Source organism: Henckelia pumila, chromosome 2 (genome assembly GCF_033568475.1).
Source record: "Henckelia pumila isolate YLH828 chromosome 2, ASM3356847v2, whole genome shotgun sequence".
Taxonomy (NCBI): Eukaryota; Viridiplantae; Streptophyta; class Magnoliopsida; order Lamiales; family Gesneriaceae; genus Henckelia; species Henckelia pumila.
The window spans coordinates 15,578,629-15,598,280 of record NC_133121.1 but is presented as its reverse complement, the minus strand read 5'-3'; the positions used below and the strand labels follow the sequence as shown (position 1 = coordinate 15,598,280).

Here is a 19,652-nt window from a genome sequence, read left to right as displayed (position 1 = left end):
AAGTTTTTTAAAACACTACCTTTGAGTGAACATATATAATTGATGGCGAACTCATTAGAGCCCATGTGATTTGACCCAAAGAGCTAAGCCCACAACTTGAGGGTCCCATGGCCCATCGAATCTATAAAAAAGAGGTCATTTCTTCACAATGTTTGATTTGATTTATTATTAATCTATGTATAATTTATTCCATTCAATTTCGCATCATTCTCGTCATATTATTTATCTATCTATTAATTATTAATTTTACATTAATTAAATCAAATAAATTATAATCTATCCATCAAATCAAATAATATATTAATTATTATTTCTTATTTATTTTTAATTACATTATATTATTTATATATGTATTACTTATCCTATAACTCAAATCAAACGCAGACTGAGAAAAAGATATATTTGAATGATGCGGTTCAATACAAAATATAAACGTTGCTGTTATCCCAAATAAGAGCAAGGACTATAAGGCTGTTTTGGCTACCGAAGGCATTGTTTTGAGAAGAGGTAATGAAGGTCGTCGTACAGCATGATTGAGTAGAATCATTAGGGTGAAAAGAGTTAGCGCTCCAGCTTGATGAGCACTTCCTAGAGAAACTGGTACGTACAACAGGAGAGTCGATATCCCCAAGGTAACCTGCAGGCAAGCAAAGAGGAGAAAAAACTATGTTCTGCTCACATTTGAAGAGAAGAACAAAAATGATTATCATAGGGTTCAAATTCTAGATCAAGTGGGAAAAGTGCCTTCAAATGTTCTATATTCTATACATGCTCGCTCGAAACGTAGGATTATTAATATAAGACGAAGATGTACTCAGCGTTATACTGATTTAGAACATGAACTTCTCATAGGATCAGGTGTCAACATCCTTGGTGCTTCAAATCCAAAGCTTAAAATTTTTTTAAAAAAATATAAGTTCTCCCAAAACCGTGGACTTCACTTTTATCTTCATTCAGTATGAACCAGTCACCACTGAAGCTCACATCAAAGAGCAACATTCAATAGTGGATCACACATTGTGCTACAAGAGTTATGTAACACTCGGAAATATGTTTTGCACACAAAAGCTGATCTGAGTACCTGAAGAGCAGCCATGCCCATAGTTGTTCCTATTAAATTCCGTACGGCAGGATGTACATTAAGTTTTCTTGTTGACCACCACAATCCACAAATAGAAAATAATGTTGCAGTTGCGAGGATTCGATGGTCGAGCTGGTATACATTATGTACATGACATCAGAAAATAATGTGTTGAATAAATTAGAATATGCAATTTAGCAAACAGCCACAAATTGGAAAGTTTATTAAAGAATTCTTTCTTTATTGTCTACAAGAACACAAATAACCGACCAAACATGCATCATAGTATCATACATGTTCTTGCTGAGTTTACACTTCTACTCATACTTTCTCGCAGCATCTTAGACAAGAGGGACACAAGTCTGCCACAATTTTAGCTTCTGGGCTTTTACTTAACTATGAGGTCAGATTCTGCAGCTAAAATACTTAAAAGTATGTTTCCTGTCGTGATTTGATCAAGCAGCTGTTGCCACAACGCCACCAAATTTCTTATAAGTTGATAAAATGGCACTATTAAGCGGCTCCAAGAAACATCACTGATAGTTATTACAATCACATAGTTTAGTGAGAAGCAGAAAGATAATTGATGATCTAAAGAATGAAAAATGGTTGTTTACTATATACTCCATCTTCAACCTTCCATTTCCAAAACCCCTCTGGTGATAGAATTTTATCACAATTATGATACCTCTAATCCTAAAACCTCAACTCACTAACATCAACCCCTCTTTGTTTACAGTGATTTAAGTATATTGTTTAGGGAGAGAAGATTGTGATACCGTGTTAAATGTTAAAACTAAAGCCGAGAAAAAATCTGATTAGTCAAAGCAAATTATTTATCATTGGATCCCTAAAATATGTAAAAGTAATTCATACAAAAGCCAATAAATATCAATCAGCTAACCACTCGCCATTTATAATTGTAGATTGAGACACATTCCACGACTAGTGATGTTAAACTGGAAATTTACCTGCACGGTTGATGTGTTCTCAAAGAAATTGCGAATTACCGGCTTCAGACTAAGTATATCCTCTGGAATCCATGTATCCCCCATCTTAGGAAAAGTATTGAATGCCCGACCCTGAAAAATTGAACACGGCCTTATAAGATCACCTTATAGAGTAAATTTTTAAAGCATGCAAATAAAATGTGAAAACAGAAAGGGTAGCACATACAGCATCATTCCCAGCAACGAAAGCTCCTGACACAGCAGTGATTCCTACGAGGATACTCACAGGAAGAGCAAGACGCTTGACCTTAGCAGCCCCTTGAACCCAGGCTACTGATTCACCGGGAGGTTCAGGCATAACAACAGAAAGAGCCGTCCAAAGCAGCCCAGAGTAAATAACAAATGCCGAAGTCAAATGAGCTGCAAGACGGTAAGGACTTACTCTGGGTTCAGCATACTCAGATTTTGGTTCCTAAACAAATAGGAGGAAGTATAATTGAAGAGCTCTGCATCTAAATTAAGTAGTCAGAATACAAGGAGGGAGTGAATGTATGCCAGTTTCTACCTCTAAACCACTCTTAACCATCCACCAGCCAATCAGACCCTGCCCAGCACCAAGAGCAAACAACCCAGAGAGCCTGAGTCCGAGCTGAAGCGTAATATATCCTTTATGAAGAAAGTATGAAAATGGTAGTGCAAACATTATACCCAATGCCCTTCCCCACATTCGATGGGCATACTCCATCCAGTATATGAACTTAAAATCAGCAAGACTCATCCCTTTATTCACACTGGAAGAGCCAAAAAATGATTGAATCCACCAATATCCAATGAACTACTCTAACAAAACATCGAAGTGCAATGAAAAAATAATCATGCAGTACTATGTTCATTATAGAACATTTAATGGCCAAAAATGTTTCTGAGGAAGAATTTTCACATTCAATAAGATGTAAACAAGCTTCAAAGATCTCTAATTATACAATCCTAAATATTTTGGGAGCTTTTAACCAACATATCGATTCATTCGGGAGCTTACGGGTTTTTTAATTGGAACTTTTGCATAGCAAGAAGGTGCCATGCATAGGAGAAGGATTATAAAAGGAAATGGAGTAATGGACAGTGGAGAAAGTGAGTTTGTGTTGGGGACTATATGTGTATGGGCTTTAATATATATTGGACTTAGGCCCAAGAGACTCAAGCCCATAGAAGTATCTAGACGCTTGAGAGAGAGCAATAAAATGTGGGGAGTGCAGTTTGTTAGGCATTCGGTTGTTTTCTTTGAAGGTTGTAACTAGCATTTTGGCTAGGGAAATACTAGCTTTGGCTAGGGTTTATTTACAGAGATACTATCTCTGGAAACAAGTTGTCGTTCTTATTTTCTGAAATTATCACTCCATATTTCAGTATTCTTGTGTTGGTGTTCTTCTTATTTAATTCTGTTGCATATCGGTGGCCATTATACCCAGACCCCATATGGTCAGAGACTGCTCATTCTTCGTCGATGATTCATGTTGGGCAGAGGCTGCGTCATGGGACTCATGAGAGCCAGGTTGGTGGCCGAAGTCCTTGAATCTTTCTGCCAGCAACTGCTCCACAATAGAAGTGATGTAGTCAAGCTTTTTGTGGACGGAGCCCATCTCGTCCTGGAGCACGGCGACTGATTTTTCAAGAATCTCGATCCTTACCTCAGAACGAGTGGTGGCCATGGCAGGTCGGACCAATTGTTAGCTTGCTGGTAAGATAAAGGCCACCGATATGCAACAAAATTAAATAAGAAGAACACCAACACAAGAATACTGAAATATGGAGTGATCATTTCAGAAAAGAGTATCTCTGTAAATAAACAGTATCTCTGTAAATAAACCCTAGCCAAAGCTAGTATTTCCCTAGCCAAAATGCTTGTTAAAACCTTCAAAGAAAACAACCGAATGCCTAACAAACCGTCCCCACATTTTATTGCTCTCTCTCAAGCCTAGATACTTCTATGGGCTTGAGTCTCTTGGGCCTAAGTCCAATATATATTAAAGCCCATACGCATATAGTCCCTAACAGTTTGCATGAGAGGTTTACAAGTTGCAGAATAAACGATACAACAGAAATAAGAATAGTGCAGATATTTTACTGCCTAGAAACCTAACGATGAAGAAATAATGGCCACAAGAATACAAGAAGATAAATTTAGTTAAATAGTTGTTTGGAAAGGGACTGTAAGGTGTCCGGTTATACAGATAACCAGCTGAGTAGACTTGTGCTTTCAAACAATTGAGTAACCAAGTTCTGATGGAAAACTTGTACAATAGCTAAGTGCACCTGAGTTTTTCAGAACTCTCACGCAAATGTACAATGACAAATTTCTGAAATATATTGGATGGATATCATCCAAAAATAAATTAAATAAAAAAGGAGCACATACAAATACCAATTGTATGCTTAAAGATAACAGAACAAAGACCAAAATTAAGTTGTGAAATCATGGTTGGCGCAACTATAAGAATCCTAATATTTTGATTTTCATTATGAAAATAAGGATAAACAAAAATCTATGTAGCAGACCCCAAACTTGTTTGGAACTAAGCAATATATAACGATGGCAATTATTGAACGCAAAGAAAGCATATACATAAACACATGAACTAACCGCTGGTATTCAGGGGATTGTTTATACTTCTCAAACTCAACTACCCACGCTTCATCTGAGAGAGGAGGAAGGCTACCGGTGAATTTCCAGTCAGTCATGGAAAGGCCAGATCTAGTTAATCGTGTTATACCACCAAGTACTACCATACTAAAAACCCAGGAAGCGGATGTAAAAAGCCAAATACCAACTGCTTTCCGAGCACTGTGCTCGGAAGTTACAAGGAGCTTCAATCCTGAAGCATCTTGTGCTGACGAAAATGACGCAGTGGACAAATTCCTGAACAGTAACTGGTAAAAGTTCTGTAAACAAATTCAGAATCACATAAGAATGTTGTCAAGAAGAATAACAAGGGAGTTAATCTAACAAAACTGAGGAAAGATACAAACTACTGAAGCCTACCAAGTACTATCAGGGAAAGACGAGTATACAAAATTAAAAGCCATGGTTAAATAATTCTAAGAGATAAACCTTGCATGAGCTGTATATGAATATTTGTGGGTTGAAAGATACTTTTATCGTAAACTTAATTTGGAGCATTCAAAATTTTTGTATCATATACATATAGTGACATTTGACAAATTAAAATTTTAACCACGTACATTTAAGACACCGGCTTTTAATTGACGAGAAAACTAATAAAATATACGCATGAAAAATCTGCCGTCAATTACCTCACACATATTCACAGTGACTCCACAGCTAGAGTTAATTGATTTAGTATGGAACCCAAGTTGGAATCTATCTCGATCCCTTAGACAGGAGGTGGGTCCAGGAACCGAATTTGCCATGTCAAGGAAATCAATTGGAGTGATATTATTCATCCAGGGAAACTTTGTTTATATTTCTAAAAATATAGCACATAAAAGTTAATGACTGCATCTTTCTCTCTTGCTCTACTGGATTTGCACCTTAATTTATATTTACATGATAACACAAAATCTGAAAGTGAAAAAGTTGGGAAAGGACATAACCTTGAATGAAATTTGGAAAAAAATAGTCAATTTTCTACAGATTATTTAATCATTTACGCCAACAATGTTTTCCACCAGTAACACGAGAACTAAAAATCAACGACACTAAAAACTAATTAATGAAAGAAACAATGATAAGTGCATAACTAAAAATCAAATCTTTTATACCTGGCGAAAATTCTTCTCCTCTGCCATATTTTTGATCTTTTCCGTCAACCCCTTCTCCATTTTCTGAAATAAACAAGGGTTTTAAATATCGACATAAAAAATAGACATAAATTTTTTAAAATAAAATAAAAATAAACCTGAACAAAGAAATGGCCTCTACCACCAGTGAAGTGGCGAAGCCCCAACGTAGATGATCGTCCTATCAAACCACCAAGCCTACTGCGTGTAATCAAAGATCTCATCGCCATTCGTACCAACCCCAAAACTATCTATGATAAAAGGCCGATTGAAGTGAGCAGGTAGCTACAAATGTAGCAGTTGTGCATGAATTGGTTAGCCACAATCACCATGTAGGCCGTGTTAGGCCTTGTGGGAGATAGATATGCATCTTCCCACCAGTCTTTGATAAGAACTCCTGTGAGCTACTGTGGCTGAAAATTTTTTAGAAGCCTTAAAGATTAGAAGGGAAGATCTGATAAAGCTTAAGTTTAACTACAAATCAGTTATTAAATACAGCTCATAATCCAGTATAACACGACCATGCAAAACACATAGAAGTGGATATGCACTTTACAAAAGAAAAGTTGAATAGTGGACTAATTAGCACGTCTTTCATTTCCACAAGGGAACAAATTCAGACAAACTCACCAAAGGAATGGTTGGAACAAACATTCGAAGAATAGTTAGCAAGATTGGAATGGATGACTCCCCAGCTCGTAGGGAGGGGTGGGAAAATCTCTTTTAAGACAAAAAAGGATTATGTGCATAATTCGCAGATTTTGTGGGATTTAGATTTAGATTATAGTACATACTTATATCTTCCTAATTTAGTTGTTAGTTTCAGTGTACATATCTCATTGTAAACATATTCAACAGATAGGAAATATAATTTTCTTCCTACACAATTAACATTTATACTTGGGATTCAAAGACTAATTTTATTTTTCCATGGGAATTTCAATTTTATCAAATCAACTCTACATTTGTTTCATCTTTATTTTTATTATTATGATTTTTTTCTTTAAACAAGATGAGCTCACAAAGGAAGAATTTTGTGCAGCGGAGGGGGTGGGGTGGTTTGCACCTACAGTTTTAAAAAATAAGAACATACTAAACTTTAACCTGCTCCAGTGGATTCCACATGGGCAAACACAGCCAAGACCAGACAGGCGAGGTATAGTTCCTTGGCAACACGCGCACAAAGATTGTGTTTGTGCAGCACGTTTGCGCAAAACAGTGAGCGAGAAAGGCAAAAAGTAGCGTCTGATATCTAAGCTTCTCACTTAGAAACACCACAATCATCTGAGTTTTTTTGAGAAGCAGAACAAAAAAAGAAAGGTAAAGGTTTTGCTCCCACGCATGTCATAGACAACACCTAGGACGCCACAACAACCCATTCTATTTGAATTTGAGTATTACACGAGCTCAATTAAAACAGCACTTACTCAAATCAGAGGTAGAGATTAAACAGCGAATGTAGAACATGAACACTTGAATGCTTATCAACTTACTTGAGATAAAACCTTTCAATCTTTTCAAGAAAGAGGCTCCCAATTATAGCTTCGTAGAAGGTATGGTAAACTTATAATTCAGACAACATAAAAGATATTCTCAAGCCTGACTCTCGAACCCCTCAATGATTGAGAACAGCAACCGCATACAACTACGCTGGACTAGCTTTTTTCATTGTTTTCTGAAGTATCTTTTTTTCAACAAATTTCTTTAAATGACCAATATCACAGCAAATTCATCTTTCTTCAACCATTTATATTTTCTGTTGGGACTAGGGTTCAGTTCCATCCTTGCTCTTGTATTTTATTTACATGTTGGAGTCTATCTTGATCCCTTAGACAGGACTACAGGAGGTGGATCCAGGAAACCAATTTGCCATGTCAAGGGAATCAAGTAGAGTGGTTTTATTCATCTTGTGAACCCAATTTGGTGTTTCTGCTCTTGCCTGGAAACTCGTTCGCATGAAATGAGACATCCACACAGATTGTAAGTTTGCATAGGTTGCATACTTTGCTGCTAGCACTTTTAGGTGAGTGCACGACTGGCATGATAGCTTTGACTCAATGACTAGTGAAGATACCTCCAATTTTATTTTATTTTAAACAAAAATAAAAAGAAAGTTTAATATGCAAATAAAATTACACAGATGAACTTGATAACTTGAAAGTGTTAATACTTTAAAATCATTGATCACTCTAAGGAAAATTTTGGAAAAAAATAACAAAGAAACAGGGCAGTTGGTTTTTGTGTAAAAAACATCAATTCACCTTCTTTTAATTGCAATATTGTAAATCTGAAAAGCACTCATCATGAAAAAGTGAAACTCAACATTTCATACTAGAAACATGTAAGTCAATGGATTCCAAAGCTTATAAATCGATTGACCAAACACAATTTGTTTTCCCCACCATGATATAGTTTCTGATCATAAAAAAGAAAAAGAAAAAAAAGAATCTTTGAAGCACATAATATAAAAAATGGTAAATCCCATGTGAAACAATGTTGAACCAAAACCTTCAATGTGAAATAAATAAATAAATAACTAATGAAAGATTGTCCAAAAAATATCAGGAACATAACCACAAATTTGTCTTCTAAATTCAGTCAATAACTTGAACAAAATGCAATTAAAACAATATTTAGGCATTTCATCAAACATGTTATAGGCAAAGCTAAATCATCTCTGCTCTAGCATAATGAGGAAAATATTCAGATCACCAAAGGGCAACAACATCAAAGATAAAAATAATAAAGATAAAGAGAGCAATCTATGAAGGTGTGGTATAAATAATGGATATTTCTGAATAAAAGGTGAAACTACTGCAAGGATTTTGCTAAAATACATGGCAAATGTAGTATATTGGCAATTCCTTCTCTTCATAGAAAAAATCCAAATATAGTAAATAAATCACTTGATGAAGACAAAGACAGCAAATTCTAGATATGGTGTCGGAATACAAAGTGACAACATAAACACTTATGAAATTAACTTTATTGGATTTAAACCATTTCCTGAATGTATATGCTAAGCCTAAGTTCCGCTCCAATTGAAATAGAAATCATAAAAATTTCTCCACGCGTTTGTACTAATATTTCAATATTCAGTGGATAGAACAATGGAAATAATAAATTCGTAAATCCATGCCAAAGTTCACTTTCCTGCACCAATACAATTTATGCATAACTACAGAAATTCTCTTAGAATCCCTGAAATCCATAAACTTATTTTCAAAATCATTGTTGCTAAATAAAGAAGAAGAAAAAATGAAACAAAACTTTTAAAAACAAAAAAATAATAATAAATAAATAAAAACCATCGTCCATCACAACGCCAAACAAAAAAATAAAATCTAAACAACATACAATTTGCTAAACTTGGATCATACAAACAGAAGCAGATCAAGTAACATGGACTTAAAATGGTGTACTTAAGCAAGTAACAAAAAAACGAAGTGCTTACACAAAACCTATGGTAGAAATGGAACTCTCGGAAAATGTCAAAATTTTTCGCATGAGATCACTTGCACAAATGTTACAAATTGTCACAAAACTAAAAATAAATGAATATTTGGGAGGAATATGAAATGTACCAAAACAAAAATGAAGGAAATAGGAGCCCACGACGGCGGTCCGGTGGAGGAGGAGCGGTGGAAGCTGGAGGCGGAAAGAGCTACTCCTGCTCAACGCTTCTTCTTTAAAAACCATGAATTACTTTTTTCGTTTTGCGGATTGTTGGGCTTGGCCCAACACTTCAATAAATGGGCCTTAATTACGTTACCAAACTTTTTATTATATTCATGGGCTTAAAAATACTCTTTTTATATAGATTTTATTTTATTTATTTATATATTTAACAAATTATAGACGTACATACTTTTATACAGGTGGGAGTCGGCCTTGTTCGAAAGAGCAAGCAAGGACTCAGAGAGCTCAAATTGTTTATCTCTCATCTGTTCGATCGCCTACACTGGATATCTCCCGATCTCTGTCTCTCTGGAGAGATCTCTGATCAGGTAGGCTCTGCGTTGAAATTGAATTTTTTGATTTGTGATTAAACTATCTCGACTGGCGAATCATTGTTTTCATCTCTCTGGGAAATTTCCCCGTGTTTTGTCCTTTTTCCGAGATTTGGTGTCTGTAGATTCAGTATGAACTGCTCCCGACGTTCTAGTTTAAATATTTTGTGATGTGATGCCAGATTGAGTTTGATTACAAAGTTTCCTTCCTTTACAGAGTTTGGTTTTCAGTTAGTGTTTGCACGGCAGGAAAAATCGAGCACTTTTATTGTCTGGTTTTGTTTAATTCATGAGTTATGACCACCCGATATGCAGTAAAGTGGTAGACGTTCGGTATCATTACGCGTGCATTGATTTGGTTTAAGTCTGGTGTGTTTGATATCGTGTATATAGAGGAAAGGGACGCAAAATGGACAAATCAACCAAATTGGGCTTGCTTGTGTAGTTGTGTTGTAGAATTGTATCACACTGTCCAAGATTAGTTAAATGTGAATAGCATGATAGTGAAAACTATGAAAACTAACAATTATCAAATAATGATTGTAATGATACTGGTACGAACAGTTCATTTGTCTATTCCTTCAAACCAGGAGAAGTTTTTTTTCCTTTAAATGAAGAGTGAAATTCTAAAGGGCCCAAAAATCTGTTCCTTTTTCTTCTAATCTATTGCAGTTAAAATGATAGAAGTAAGGGTATCAAATTTAAGAATGTTCACCTTGATATAAGTTGCATTAACAAATGGCTTTATGCCATATATTTATCTTTTTAGTATTCGTGTTAGTATTAGTATTAGTATTAGTATTAGTAAATTGTGCATGCTGTAATTACAGAAGCTAGACATTTGGTTGGAGATCACACAAAGCAATGGGGACCGAAAATCCCAATCGTCCAAATTATCCTTTAAGGCCAGCCACCACTCCCTTTTCTGCCCCACAGAATACAACACCTTTTTTATCGGCTGGTCCTGTGATTGGATCTGAAGCATCTGCCTTCAGACCTGCACCTCCTGCTTCCTCTCAATTTCCAACCCCTGCTTTTTCCTCTGGACCTTTGGTTGGACCTCCACCATCTGTCAGGCCTAATGAATTGTTTAGGCCACCTCCATCAATACAATCATCATATGGGCCACCGACCACAGGATTCCAACGTTTTCCAACCCCGCCATCACCCTCAGCAGATTATACGCAACACCAACGAGCGTCGCTTTCAGGTCTTCCAGTTGTACCTCCACCAACCAGACCACAAGGAGGTTCAGTTTCATCCCAAGCTTATTTTTACTCTCAGCCTCAACCACCTTCTATATCAATGGGATCTCCTCCTCAAAACATTAAAACTGGACAATTCAACCCAAGCATCCCTCCGTCTACAGATCAACCATTCTCTCCATCCAGGCAAAATGTCCAGCCAATTTCACCAACGATGGGACCATCTCAGGTCACTGCTAGAGGCACCTTTCAGCCAGCATTTCCAGGTTATGCTAGTGCACAACCTTATTCTAGTGCTCCAGTTCCTCCGGTGCAGCCTGCCCCATTTCCATCACAACCAGGAGGCTATGCTCCACCCCCTCCAGCTCCTTTTGTTGCTCAACCAAGAGGTTATCTGCCAGGTCCTCCAGTTACAACGTCATCAGTACCTTATTCAAGGGAACAAGTGCAGTTTCGTTGCATGGCACCGCCTATTGCTTCACAGGGATTGGTTGAAGATTTTAGTTCGCTCTCTCTTGGGTCTGTACCAGGATCGTTTGACTCTGGAGTTGATGTTAAAGCATTACCAAGGCCATTGGGAGGTGATGTGCCATCAAAGTTTTTAGCTGAGATATATCCCATGAACTGTGGCTCTAGAGTTTTGCGACTGACAACGGGTGGCATACCAAATTCTCAGTCTCTGGCTTCGAGGTGGCATTTGGGACTTGGGGCAGTTGTTTGTCCTTTGGCAGAATCTCCTATTGGGGTCAGTCTCAACTGTGTTTTAGATGTTATGTTTATTAGGCCAATTTATATATCAACCAAAAATTGTCTTTCGTCTTCGTAGATTCAAAATATCTCTATTCTGCTTTAATTGTTACTTTGTTTTTCATTCAGGATGAAGTTCCCATTGTCAATTTTGGCGCCACAGGAATAATTCGTTGTCGAAGGTGCCGCACGTATGTGAATCCGTTTGTTACTTTCACAGACCATGGAAGAAAGTGGAGGTGCAATATATGTTCACTGCTGAATGATGGTAATTAAGGAGCTAGGATATAGCTTTTCATTTTTGCTATTTGGGATCATGTCTTATATTTGCTGTTGAGAGAGTCTTGCATTTTCCAATTGTGTTTAGACTATTGTATTCTGTTCAAGGAGCATGTTAAATGGTTTGGCCAATTTATGAGTACCAAATATAACTAAATTATGACAAATGTAGGGGGAGAAAAATGCTCATCGACTCTCTGTCTAAATATTGTGTAGATGGCTGTTTTTCAGCCGTGATTTTTTTTTTTTCTTTTTTGGAGGACGGATGTTGGAACTTGTTCATCAGTTTCCTTCAGTCTTAATCTTTGTTTTTTCTCATACATTTGGTAGTTGCCTGCAAATTCTTGTCTGTTTACTTTTCTGTGGAGCAGCAGCTACCAGAAAGCATATAGTTGGTCAATGGTTATAAGGTGCAAACATAATTGCCTTAAATATGCCCTTATAAAATTGGCTATTTTGGTGTAATGAAATTTCTTAAGTTACTGCCAGTTAATGCATGTTCTATGCAAAATCCTGAAGTTTGGTCTGCTTTCAAGTCTTGCTTCCAGTAACATATATATATACAGCCAAAAATTTTAAGCAAGTGACTTATCCTTGTTAATTTTTTGTTTCATTAGTGTCAGTATGTGTGAATTGATTTATCTTAACTCCCCATGTTCAGTTCCTGGTGAATACTTTGCTCATGTGGATGCTAACGGCAGAAGAGTTGATCTGGATCAACGACCTGAGCTGACAAAGGGTAGTGTTGAGTATATTGCTCCAGCTGAATACATGGTCCGCCCTCCGATGCCGCCACTGTATTTTTTTCTTATCGACGTGTCAATATCTGCAGTTCAAAGTGGAATGCTCGAGGTAACATTTCCAGTTAAAATTGTATAATTTTATAGCTTCGTGATTTTGCAGTTTGTTATGCTGATTTGTCCACCCCGAATAATAATTTACATTGGAAATCTAGTTTTATGTTCGCATATAATGCTATTTCTTTCCATGTTTGTCACCCTTTTATAAAGATTAATATAAAGATTAATGTTATGGATATGGCATGATGGAGGCAGAAAAAAAGGTTTTGTGATGCAAGAATGTAACCGAACACCAAGAAAGATGTTTGTGATCTTTTATCGTTTTAGATTCCTTGTCAAAATTAATGCTTTAATGTAAAGAGAAATCAAAATTTTTGGTCAGACAACATTCTATGCAAAACGAATGTATTGTTTTTGATGTACGAAGTGGAAAATGGAATTTGGATTGTGGGGACTTTCGTTGTAGTTGTTAAAATCCTTTCATAATGTGTTGGATTAAAAAGTGGTGGGGATTCTGAGAATATTCTAAAACACCGTTAAATTTTATCTCAATTCCTATTTTTTACCAGGGCTATACATATAAAATTTTAACAGGGTAGGTATTCTGTCGACGTACGAAATATGGATTTTCTACTTCAGGTGTAGTCTCTTTTCCAACAGTAGACGGAAGTTTTTAAAATTCATGCCTTAATCTTCTAGAAACAGTGATATTGAATTTTGATTAGATTAAAAATCATAGATTTTCCGAGGAAAAATATCTTAAGAATTAGTTGGAATGCAGTGGTAATCAGTTATTCTGAAAAAGAATACAGGATGGGCTTTAACCTGGCGGCTGGCAGTTATGAACAGGCCAACTGATGAGAATATATCATTTTGTGTTAAATAATAAATGCTGATGTAAAGCATTCACATGGAAGATTAAGCTCTGTGGCCTTCATATGGACAGGTTTTGGACCAGTTTTGATGAGCTGAATTTATCAGCGGATGAATTTCTTAAAAAACTCTCTGATATCATCAGTATAAGTTTATTAACTTCCATTTTTTATAGCCATTGTTATCAATTTTTACTTTATTTTTATGTTAACCTTTTGTTCATTTAATGATAAGTTTGTTTAAATCAGAAGGTTCGTTAGAAGTTGGTATCATTTATGGACCACATGTAATTTATCAAATTATTTGTGAGTGGCTGATGGATTATGGTGTTGAAAATTGGTATGACTGACTCTCTATTCACTTTTCTGTACATATAACTCTGTCAACCAATTGGTATTTCTTATTTATTTTTCCAAATGAGTTTGTGGTTTCAAGTTTGATTGAAACTTGTCATGAATTGATTTTTTTACAAAAATAATAATGTAATCTGCAAAGGAAACCTTTCTGTTGTTTGCCTTGTCCATTTATTATGTTTGTGCCATTTTACTATGACATACTTTCTTTTCTTGGGATTACTGTTGCAAGAAATATTTTTATTTTGACTTGATTGATACAAGTGTTTTATGCGGTATTCCTTTCAACTTCTGATATAATTTGTATTTATAGTTTCATTTTGTATTGTGTCATTGTTCTAACTGTCTGTAATCTTAAGCTTTCCTGCTTATGAGCTGATTGAGAGGGATGGTCAAACTTGGTATTTATCTAGAATGACTAGTCCTTATAATAGTTACCATCTTTGTTTCAGCTTGTTTCCTTACATCTGCCAAACAATCATCAAATGAAGCACATGATATCTTGCAGGTTGTGGCCCAAACAATTAAGTCTTGCCTGGAGAACTTGCCTGGATCTACTCGAACACAGATTGGATTTCTAACTTATGATAGCACAATCCATTTCTACAATATGAAGGCAAGTAATACCATTTAGGATCAGTTTTGCAGCATTTTTAGTTCTCCCAGCTTTAGGAATGACAATAAACTTTCTTTTGTATCAGTCATCTTTGGCGCAGCCTCAGATGATGGTTGTCTCAGATTTGGATGACATATTTGTTCCACTGCCGGATGATCTTCTGGTCAACTTATCAGAATCTAGGAGTGTGGTGGAAGCATTCCTTGAGAGTTTACCCTCCATGTTCCAGGAGAACGTGAATGTAGAATCAGCATTTGGTCCAGCTCTCAAAGCTGCTTTCATGGTCATGGTGTGTTTGGCTTTTATTTGCTCCAAATTCAACTTTGACTTGTAATTTTTTGCCTTAGAATTATATTCATCGTTCTCTATTATTGTTATTATTTAAAATTGGTTGTATTTAATTTGTGTTGTTCCTTCTGTCAGAGCCAACTTGGCGGTAAATTGATGATTTTCCAAAATACCCTGCCATCACTAGGTGTTGGTCGCCTGAGGCTGCGTGGAGAAGATATTCGTGTATATGGAACGGACAAGGAGCATAGTCTACGTGTGCCAGAAGATCCATTTTATAAGCAAATGGCTGCTGATTTTACCAAGTATCAAATTGCAGTAAATGTATATGCATTCAGTGGAAATTACACAGACATAGCATCCTTAGGTACATAACTTAAATGTGTGTGTATCTAGTTTTTAAACTGAAAAGATGTGATGAGGGACCAGTATCCAGAAAATTGTAACAGAGTTAATAAACAAAGAGATTAGAAAAAGGAGAACAGACAGCTGCAAGCACGCACACATGAAATAGCAACCTGAATGTTACCACGAGGTCTCAGGTTCGATTCCCGCTGACTGCGGGTAGATTTCCTAATTTATTTAGGTAGATTTAGGTACTTTCTTAGCTCGAGACAAGCACGTCTCGAGTTCATGCTCAAGTCCCGTCAGTTGTGCGGGCAAATTTCACTCTTTAGTGTTGCAATATGATGTAATTTCGATATTCGATGCAATTTGTACTCCAAAAAAAGAAAAAATTTTGAGTGTAGAGTGAATGAGTACTAAATGACTCTATTAATTCTTCTCCCTCAGATCTAGTCTTGATACCTAGAATAGCTCAATGAAGTTGCACTCTAGTGTTAAAAAAATTAACGATTTTTTGGTTTCTTGTGAGCAGTGCTTTGAAACATGATAAGATGTAGTTAGTGAGCCGGAAAGCTCTTGAGTTCATTGCCTCAGTACAATTTTCCGATTTTTAGACTGCTGCCTTTCGAGTTATCTGATGTAAGCTAATTAGAAAGAATGGAGATGAAATCATATCATTGTGCTATCATCTGAGAATTCTGCTATTGTGTTGAATTTCCCAATGCTTCTGAGTTTTTTTAATTTGAAATAACAAATTTATTAAGTTCAGACCTCACTTGCGATGTGGCAGTTTATTATAAACTTAAACTGCCATCTTGAATCCCTTCCTTATCAAAAAAATATCTTGAATGCCTTTTAGGAACCCTGGCAAAATATACTGGTGGCCAGGTGTATTATTATCCAAGTTTCCTGTCCGTCATCCACAAAGATAAGTTAAGACATGAGTTAACCAGAGATCTTACTAGAGAGACTGCATGGGAATCCGTCATGCGCATAAGATGTGGGAAAGGTAAAGCCACCCTCCTCTAGTCGTTGGGCCTGAACTTTCCTGTTTTAGATTCTGTAGTAAATTGTTTTGTTTGCTAATTTCTGATATTCAAAGATTACGCCTTTCCTTTCTTTAGGTGTTCGTTTCTCATCTTTTCATGGGAATTTCATGCTAAGATCCACTGACCTGCTAGCACTCCCTGCTGTTGATTGTGACAAGGCTTATGCGGCACAATTATCTCTTGAAGAGACACTGCTAACAACCCAGACTGTGTACTTCCAAGTCGCTTTGTTGTATCCTTATCCGTGAAAAGAGTTTAGTGTGATGGTTTCTTACAAAAAGATTATGATTGTATAACTCGACCTATTTTTAACTTTAGAAACTTCATGGATAAGGCTGGCTCTATGAGGTCTTACCATTGTTTTATGCATTTGAAAAATGACATCTAGGTTTGCCTATCTTGCATGTCGAGCTAGTAGCTGTTTCATATGTAAAGCTTTATGCATGTTGGAGGCTCTTTGATTTTATACTTCTTAGGTTATGTATTTCTTGTATTCTATTTTGTGCCTCTTTTTAAATTGGCTATTTACCGTGTTCTTTGTCTCTCTTGAATTCTTTTTGAACCTTGGGAACTTTCTTGGAGGGAAAGGGTTGAAATCCCTTAACTGTTGTGAAGATATACATCATCTTCTGGAGAAAGGCGAATCAGGGTACACACGGCAGCAGCTCCAGTTGTTGCAGACTTGGGTGAAATGTATCGCCTGGCCGACACGGGGGCGGTTGTTTCTTTGCTTTCCAGGCTAGGTAAGTGGCGGTCTTTTCTTGTTCAATCCTGCCTTTAGCATCCATTCCTGATGGTAAATGGGAAAAGAAAACGTAACTGGGGGGTGGGAGGGGGGGGGGGTGGTTGGTTTCAGAGCTAAGGTGAAGACTAATGTGGGTTCAATATGATCTGCAGCAATTGAAAAAACTTTGTCCACCAAGTTGGAAGATGCTCGGAACTTTATTCAGTTGAAGATTATAAAAGCCTTTAGAGAATATCGAAATCTATACGCTGTACAGCATCGCTTGGTTGGAAGGATGATTTACCCAGAATCGCTGAAATTCTTACCCCTGTATGGTTTAGCTTTAAGTAGATCCACACCCCTCCGTGGTGGATATGCTGATGCTCAACTTGATGAACGCTGTGAAGCTGGTTATACCATGATGGCTTTACCTGTTAAAAAATTGCTGAAACTTCTGTATCCTACCTTGCTGCGTATAGATGACTGTCTTGCGAACGTAAGTTAATTGCACTTCCATTTTTTTAAAAAACAAAAGAGTTTGATTGATGAATAATATGGTTTGGTATTCTGATGTTGATTTTTTGATTACCAGTCATCTTCCCGGGCTGATGATTTTGACGTATCAAAGAGGCTACCGCTTACATTGGAGAGCTTAGATACCACAGGAGTATATATTTTTGATGATGGTTTTCGATTAGTCTTGTGGTTTGGCAGATCAGCTTCACCTGACATAGCCAGGGGTTTGCTTGGGGAAGATTTTGGTGCAGACTTCTCAAAGGTGGGTTAGTTTTAGCACCAAGTATTTTGCCTGGAATTAATCCATAGTTTGTGATGTATAGACCTGCATTGGTATGCATCATATATATGAAACGTACATGAAAAAAGTTGTTTGATGTAAGCATCTGAACAACCAATCACATGACGCTCACTAAGTCTTATTTCCTGAGTAAAAATTTATATTAAGCTATCATCACCTAGATCTTCTGATCTAATTTTGGATTATGTTTACTATTTTAATTTTGCTCCAAATGTTATGCTGAGACCTTTAACCTGGTGGAATTAATATCAGATCCCCAGCAGCAATTGGTTGTCTCTAATTAGTAATTGTTGTCACTCAGTTTTTTCAATAATTTTCTCCCTTGCAAATTATGGGAACTATCACAATTCATGAATGGAATGGTGTCAGGGCCAGTTTTTGTTATGTGATAGCTTTTTGCAATATCTTCTACTTCAGCTGCAAGTTTTCTCACCATGTGCATTTTCTAATATTTATCTCTGTATTTATGGATCCAGGTTAGCCTCTCTCAGCGAGACAATGAAATCTCAAGAAAACTGATGAAGATATTTCAGAAATGTAGGGAGAGCGATCCATCATATTATCAGCTTTGTCACCTCGTGAGGCAAGGTGAGCAGCCCAGAGAAGGTTACTTCCTTCTTTCCAATTTAGTAGAGGACCAGGCCGGAGGTGCGAGTAGTTATGCCGAATGGTTTATGCAACTACACCGTCAAGTTCAACAAAATGCATAATATTCAGGTAATGATTAACTTTACCTCCTTTGCAATGCTTCATCTTTATGAGGGACAAAAAGAGTTCATCTTTCGAGATTGTTCTTTTCCCCCAGTTTCGTGATCTCAATTGTCCTACGTACAGGCGCAGCTGTTGTTTTAAATGAATGTGTGAAACTTTGCGGACGAGAGGAGTTATATTTGGGATGAAACAACTGGATTCTCAAAGCTTATTTTGATTGCAATCGCCTAATAATGCGTGTTCCTTCGGTAATATATTCCGATCAGTGGGGTTTACTGGATTCCCGATGGAAGCGCAGGATACAATGAAGGGGTTTGCTTCTGGGATATATTTATTTTTTGGCATTTATTTGGCTCAAATTTTTCCTGACGACAGATTTTTGTGTTATTTTTATAGTTGTAGAAACTGATTAGATTTTCCTCCTGAAGTTTAATTTATACACGGTGTGTGCAGTGATTTTTTTGTTATCTGAGAATTGCTGGGCGACCTTTAAGATTTTTATAAGGAATTATGATTTAATATTTTGATAATGGCGGGATGCTGTAATACTATATATCGAATACCATATTAGACGTCATATTATACTTATAAATTAATATGGTCGCACACAAAATTTGTGTAAGATTTATGTAGCCGGTCGTTAATGATGCATGAGAACGAGGAATATGTTTTCCATGCAGGGTAGAACAAATTTAAATATTGTAGCGAAGCCAATCCACGAATCAAAGTTGAAAGATAATTTGCACTCGATCCAAATATAAACAGAATTCAAGTTTTCGAATCAAAATTGAAGAGAAAAACATTTTATGGGGTGTCACAAATTTAATATATTTAGCAAATTAAAAATGTTGAGAAACTAAGATGGCAAATTATTAAGATGGTAAAATAGCACGAATTTAAACATAAACTTAATTATTTGAGTAATCGAGTGAAAAATAGAAAACATTTTCATAGATCTTTTAGGGGCAATACTTAAATATTGACATTAATTTACCATATTTTAAGA

At 36.4% G+C, this 19,652-nt stretch overlaps 2 protein-coding genes across 6 annotated transcripts; one reads left to right on the top strand and one right to left on the bottom strand.

The window, feature by feature from the left end:
- Positions 1–336: 336 nt before the first annotated feature.
- On the bottom strand, positions 337–9,542 carry LOC140880682 (heme A synthase COX15). 5 transcript variants are annotated; one of them, XM_073285325.1, is made up of 10 exons: positions 9,414–9,497; positions 6,934–7,113; positions 5,949–6,242; positions 5,812–5,874; positions 4,673–4,971; positions 2,597–2,822; positions 2,258–2,503; positions 2,053–2,163; positions 1,082–1,213; positions 338–637 (listed from the first exon to the last, which is right to left on the bottom strand). In XM_073285325.1, exons 3-10 carry the CDS (start codon positions 6,057–6,059, stop codon positions 464–466), a joined length of 1,362 nt encoding a protein of 453 aa, XP_073141426.1. In that variant the 5' UTR covers positions 6,060–6,242; positions 6,934–7,113; positions 9,414–9,497; the 3' UTR covers positions 338–463. The 5 variants fall into 5 exon arrangements, with proteins under 5 accessions (XP_073141429.1, XP_073141426.1, XP_073141428.1 ...); XM_073285327.1 differs by lacking the exon at positions 9,414–9,497 and adding an exon at positions 7,323–9,404; XM_073285328.1 differs by lacking the exon at positions 9,414–9,497 and having other exon boundaries at positions 337–637; positions 4,673–4,959; positions 6,934–9,404.
- A 154-nt stretch (positions 9,543–9,696) lies between these two features.
- LOC140880299 (protein transport protein SEC24 A) lies at positions 9,697–19,165 on the top strand. Its single transcript, XM_073284628.1, has 14 exons — positions 9,697–9,836; positions 10,670–11,789; positions 11,921–12,059; positions 12,732–12,922; positions 14,605–14,712; positions 14,798–15,001; positions 15,136–15,367; positions 16,205–16,354; positions 16,470–16,626; positions 17,010–17,137; positions 17,292–17,614; positions 17,711–17,896; positions 18,412–18,652; positions 18,770–19,165. The coding sequence occupies exons 2-13, from the start codon at positions 10,704–10,706 to the stop codon at positions 18,643–18,645; spliced, it is 3,138 nt and encodes a 1,045-aa protein (XP_073140729.1). The 5' UTR covers positions 9,697–9,836; positions 10,670–10,703; the 3' UTR covers positions 18,646–18,652; positions 18,770–19,165.
- The last annotated feature ends 487 nt before the right edge of the window (positions 19,166–19,652 follow it).

Coding starts and splice junctions, on each gene's coding strand:
- LOC140880682 (XM_073285326.1), bottom strand. CDS start 6,059: ATGGCGATGAGATCTTTGATTACACGCAGTAGGCTTGGTGGTTTGATA. Junction 2,164..2,257: donor TCGTTGCTGGGAATGATGCT/GTATGTGCTACC, acceptor TCAATTTTTCAG/GGTCGGGCATTCAATACTTT. Junction 1,214..2,052: donor AGAACACATCAACCGTGCAG/GTAAATTTCCAG, acceptor AATGTATACCAG/CTCGACCATCGAATCCTCGC.
- LOC140880299 (XM_073284628.1), top strand. CDS start 10,704: ATGGGGACCGAAAATCCCAATCGTCCAAATTATCCTTTAAGGCCAGCC. Junction 16,627..17,009: donor TACTTCCAAGTCGCTTTGTT/GTATCCTTATCC, acceptor ACTGTTGTGAAG/ATATACATCATCTTCTGGAG. Junction 17,138..17,291: donor TTCTTTGCTTTCCAGGCTAG/GTAAGTGGCGGT, acceptor TATGATCTGCAG/CAATTGAAAAAACTTTGTCC.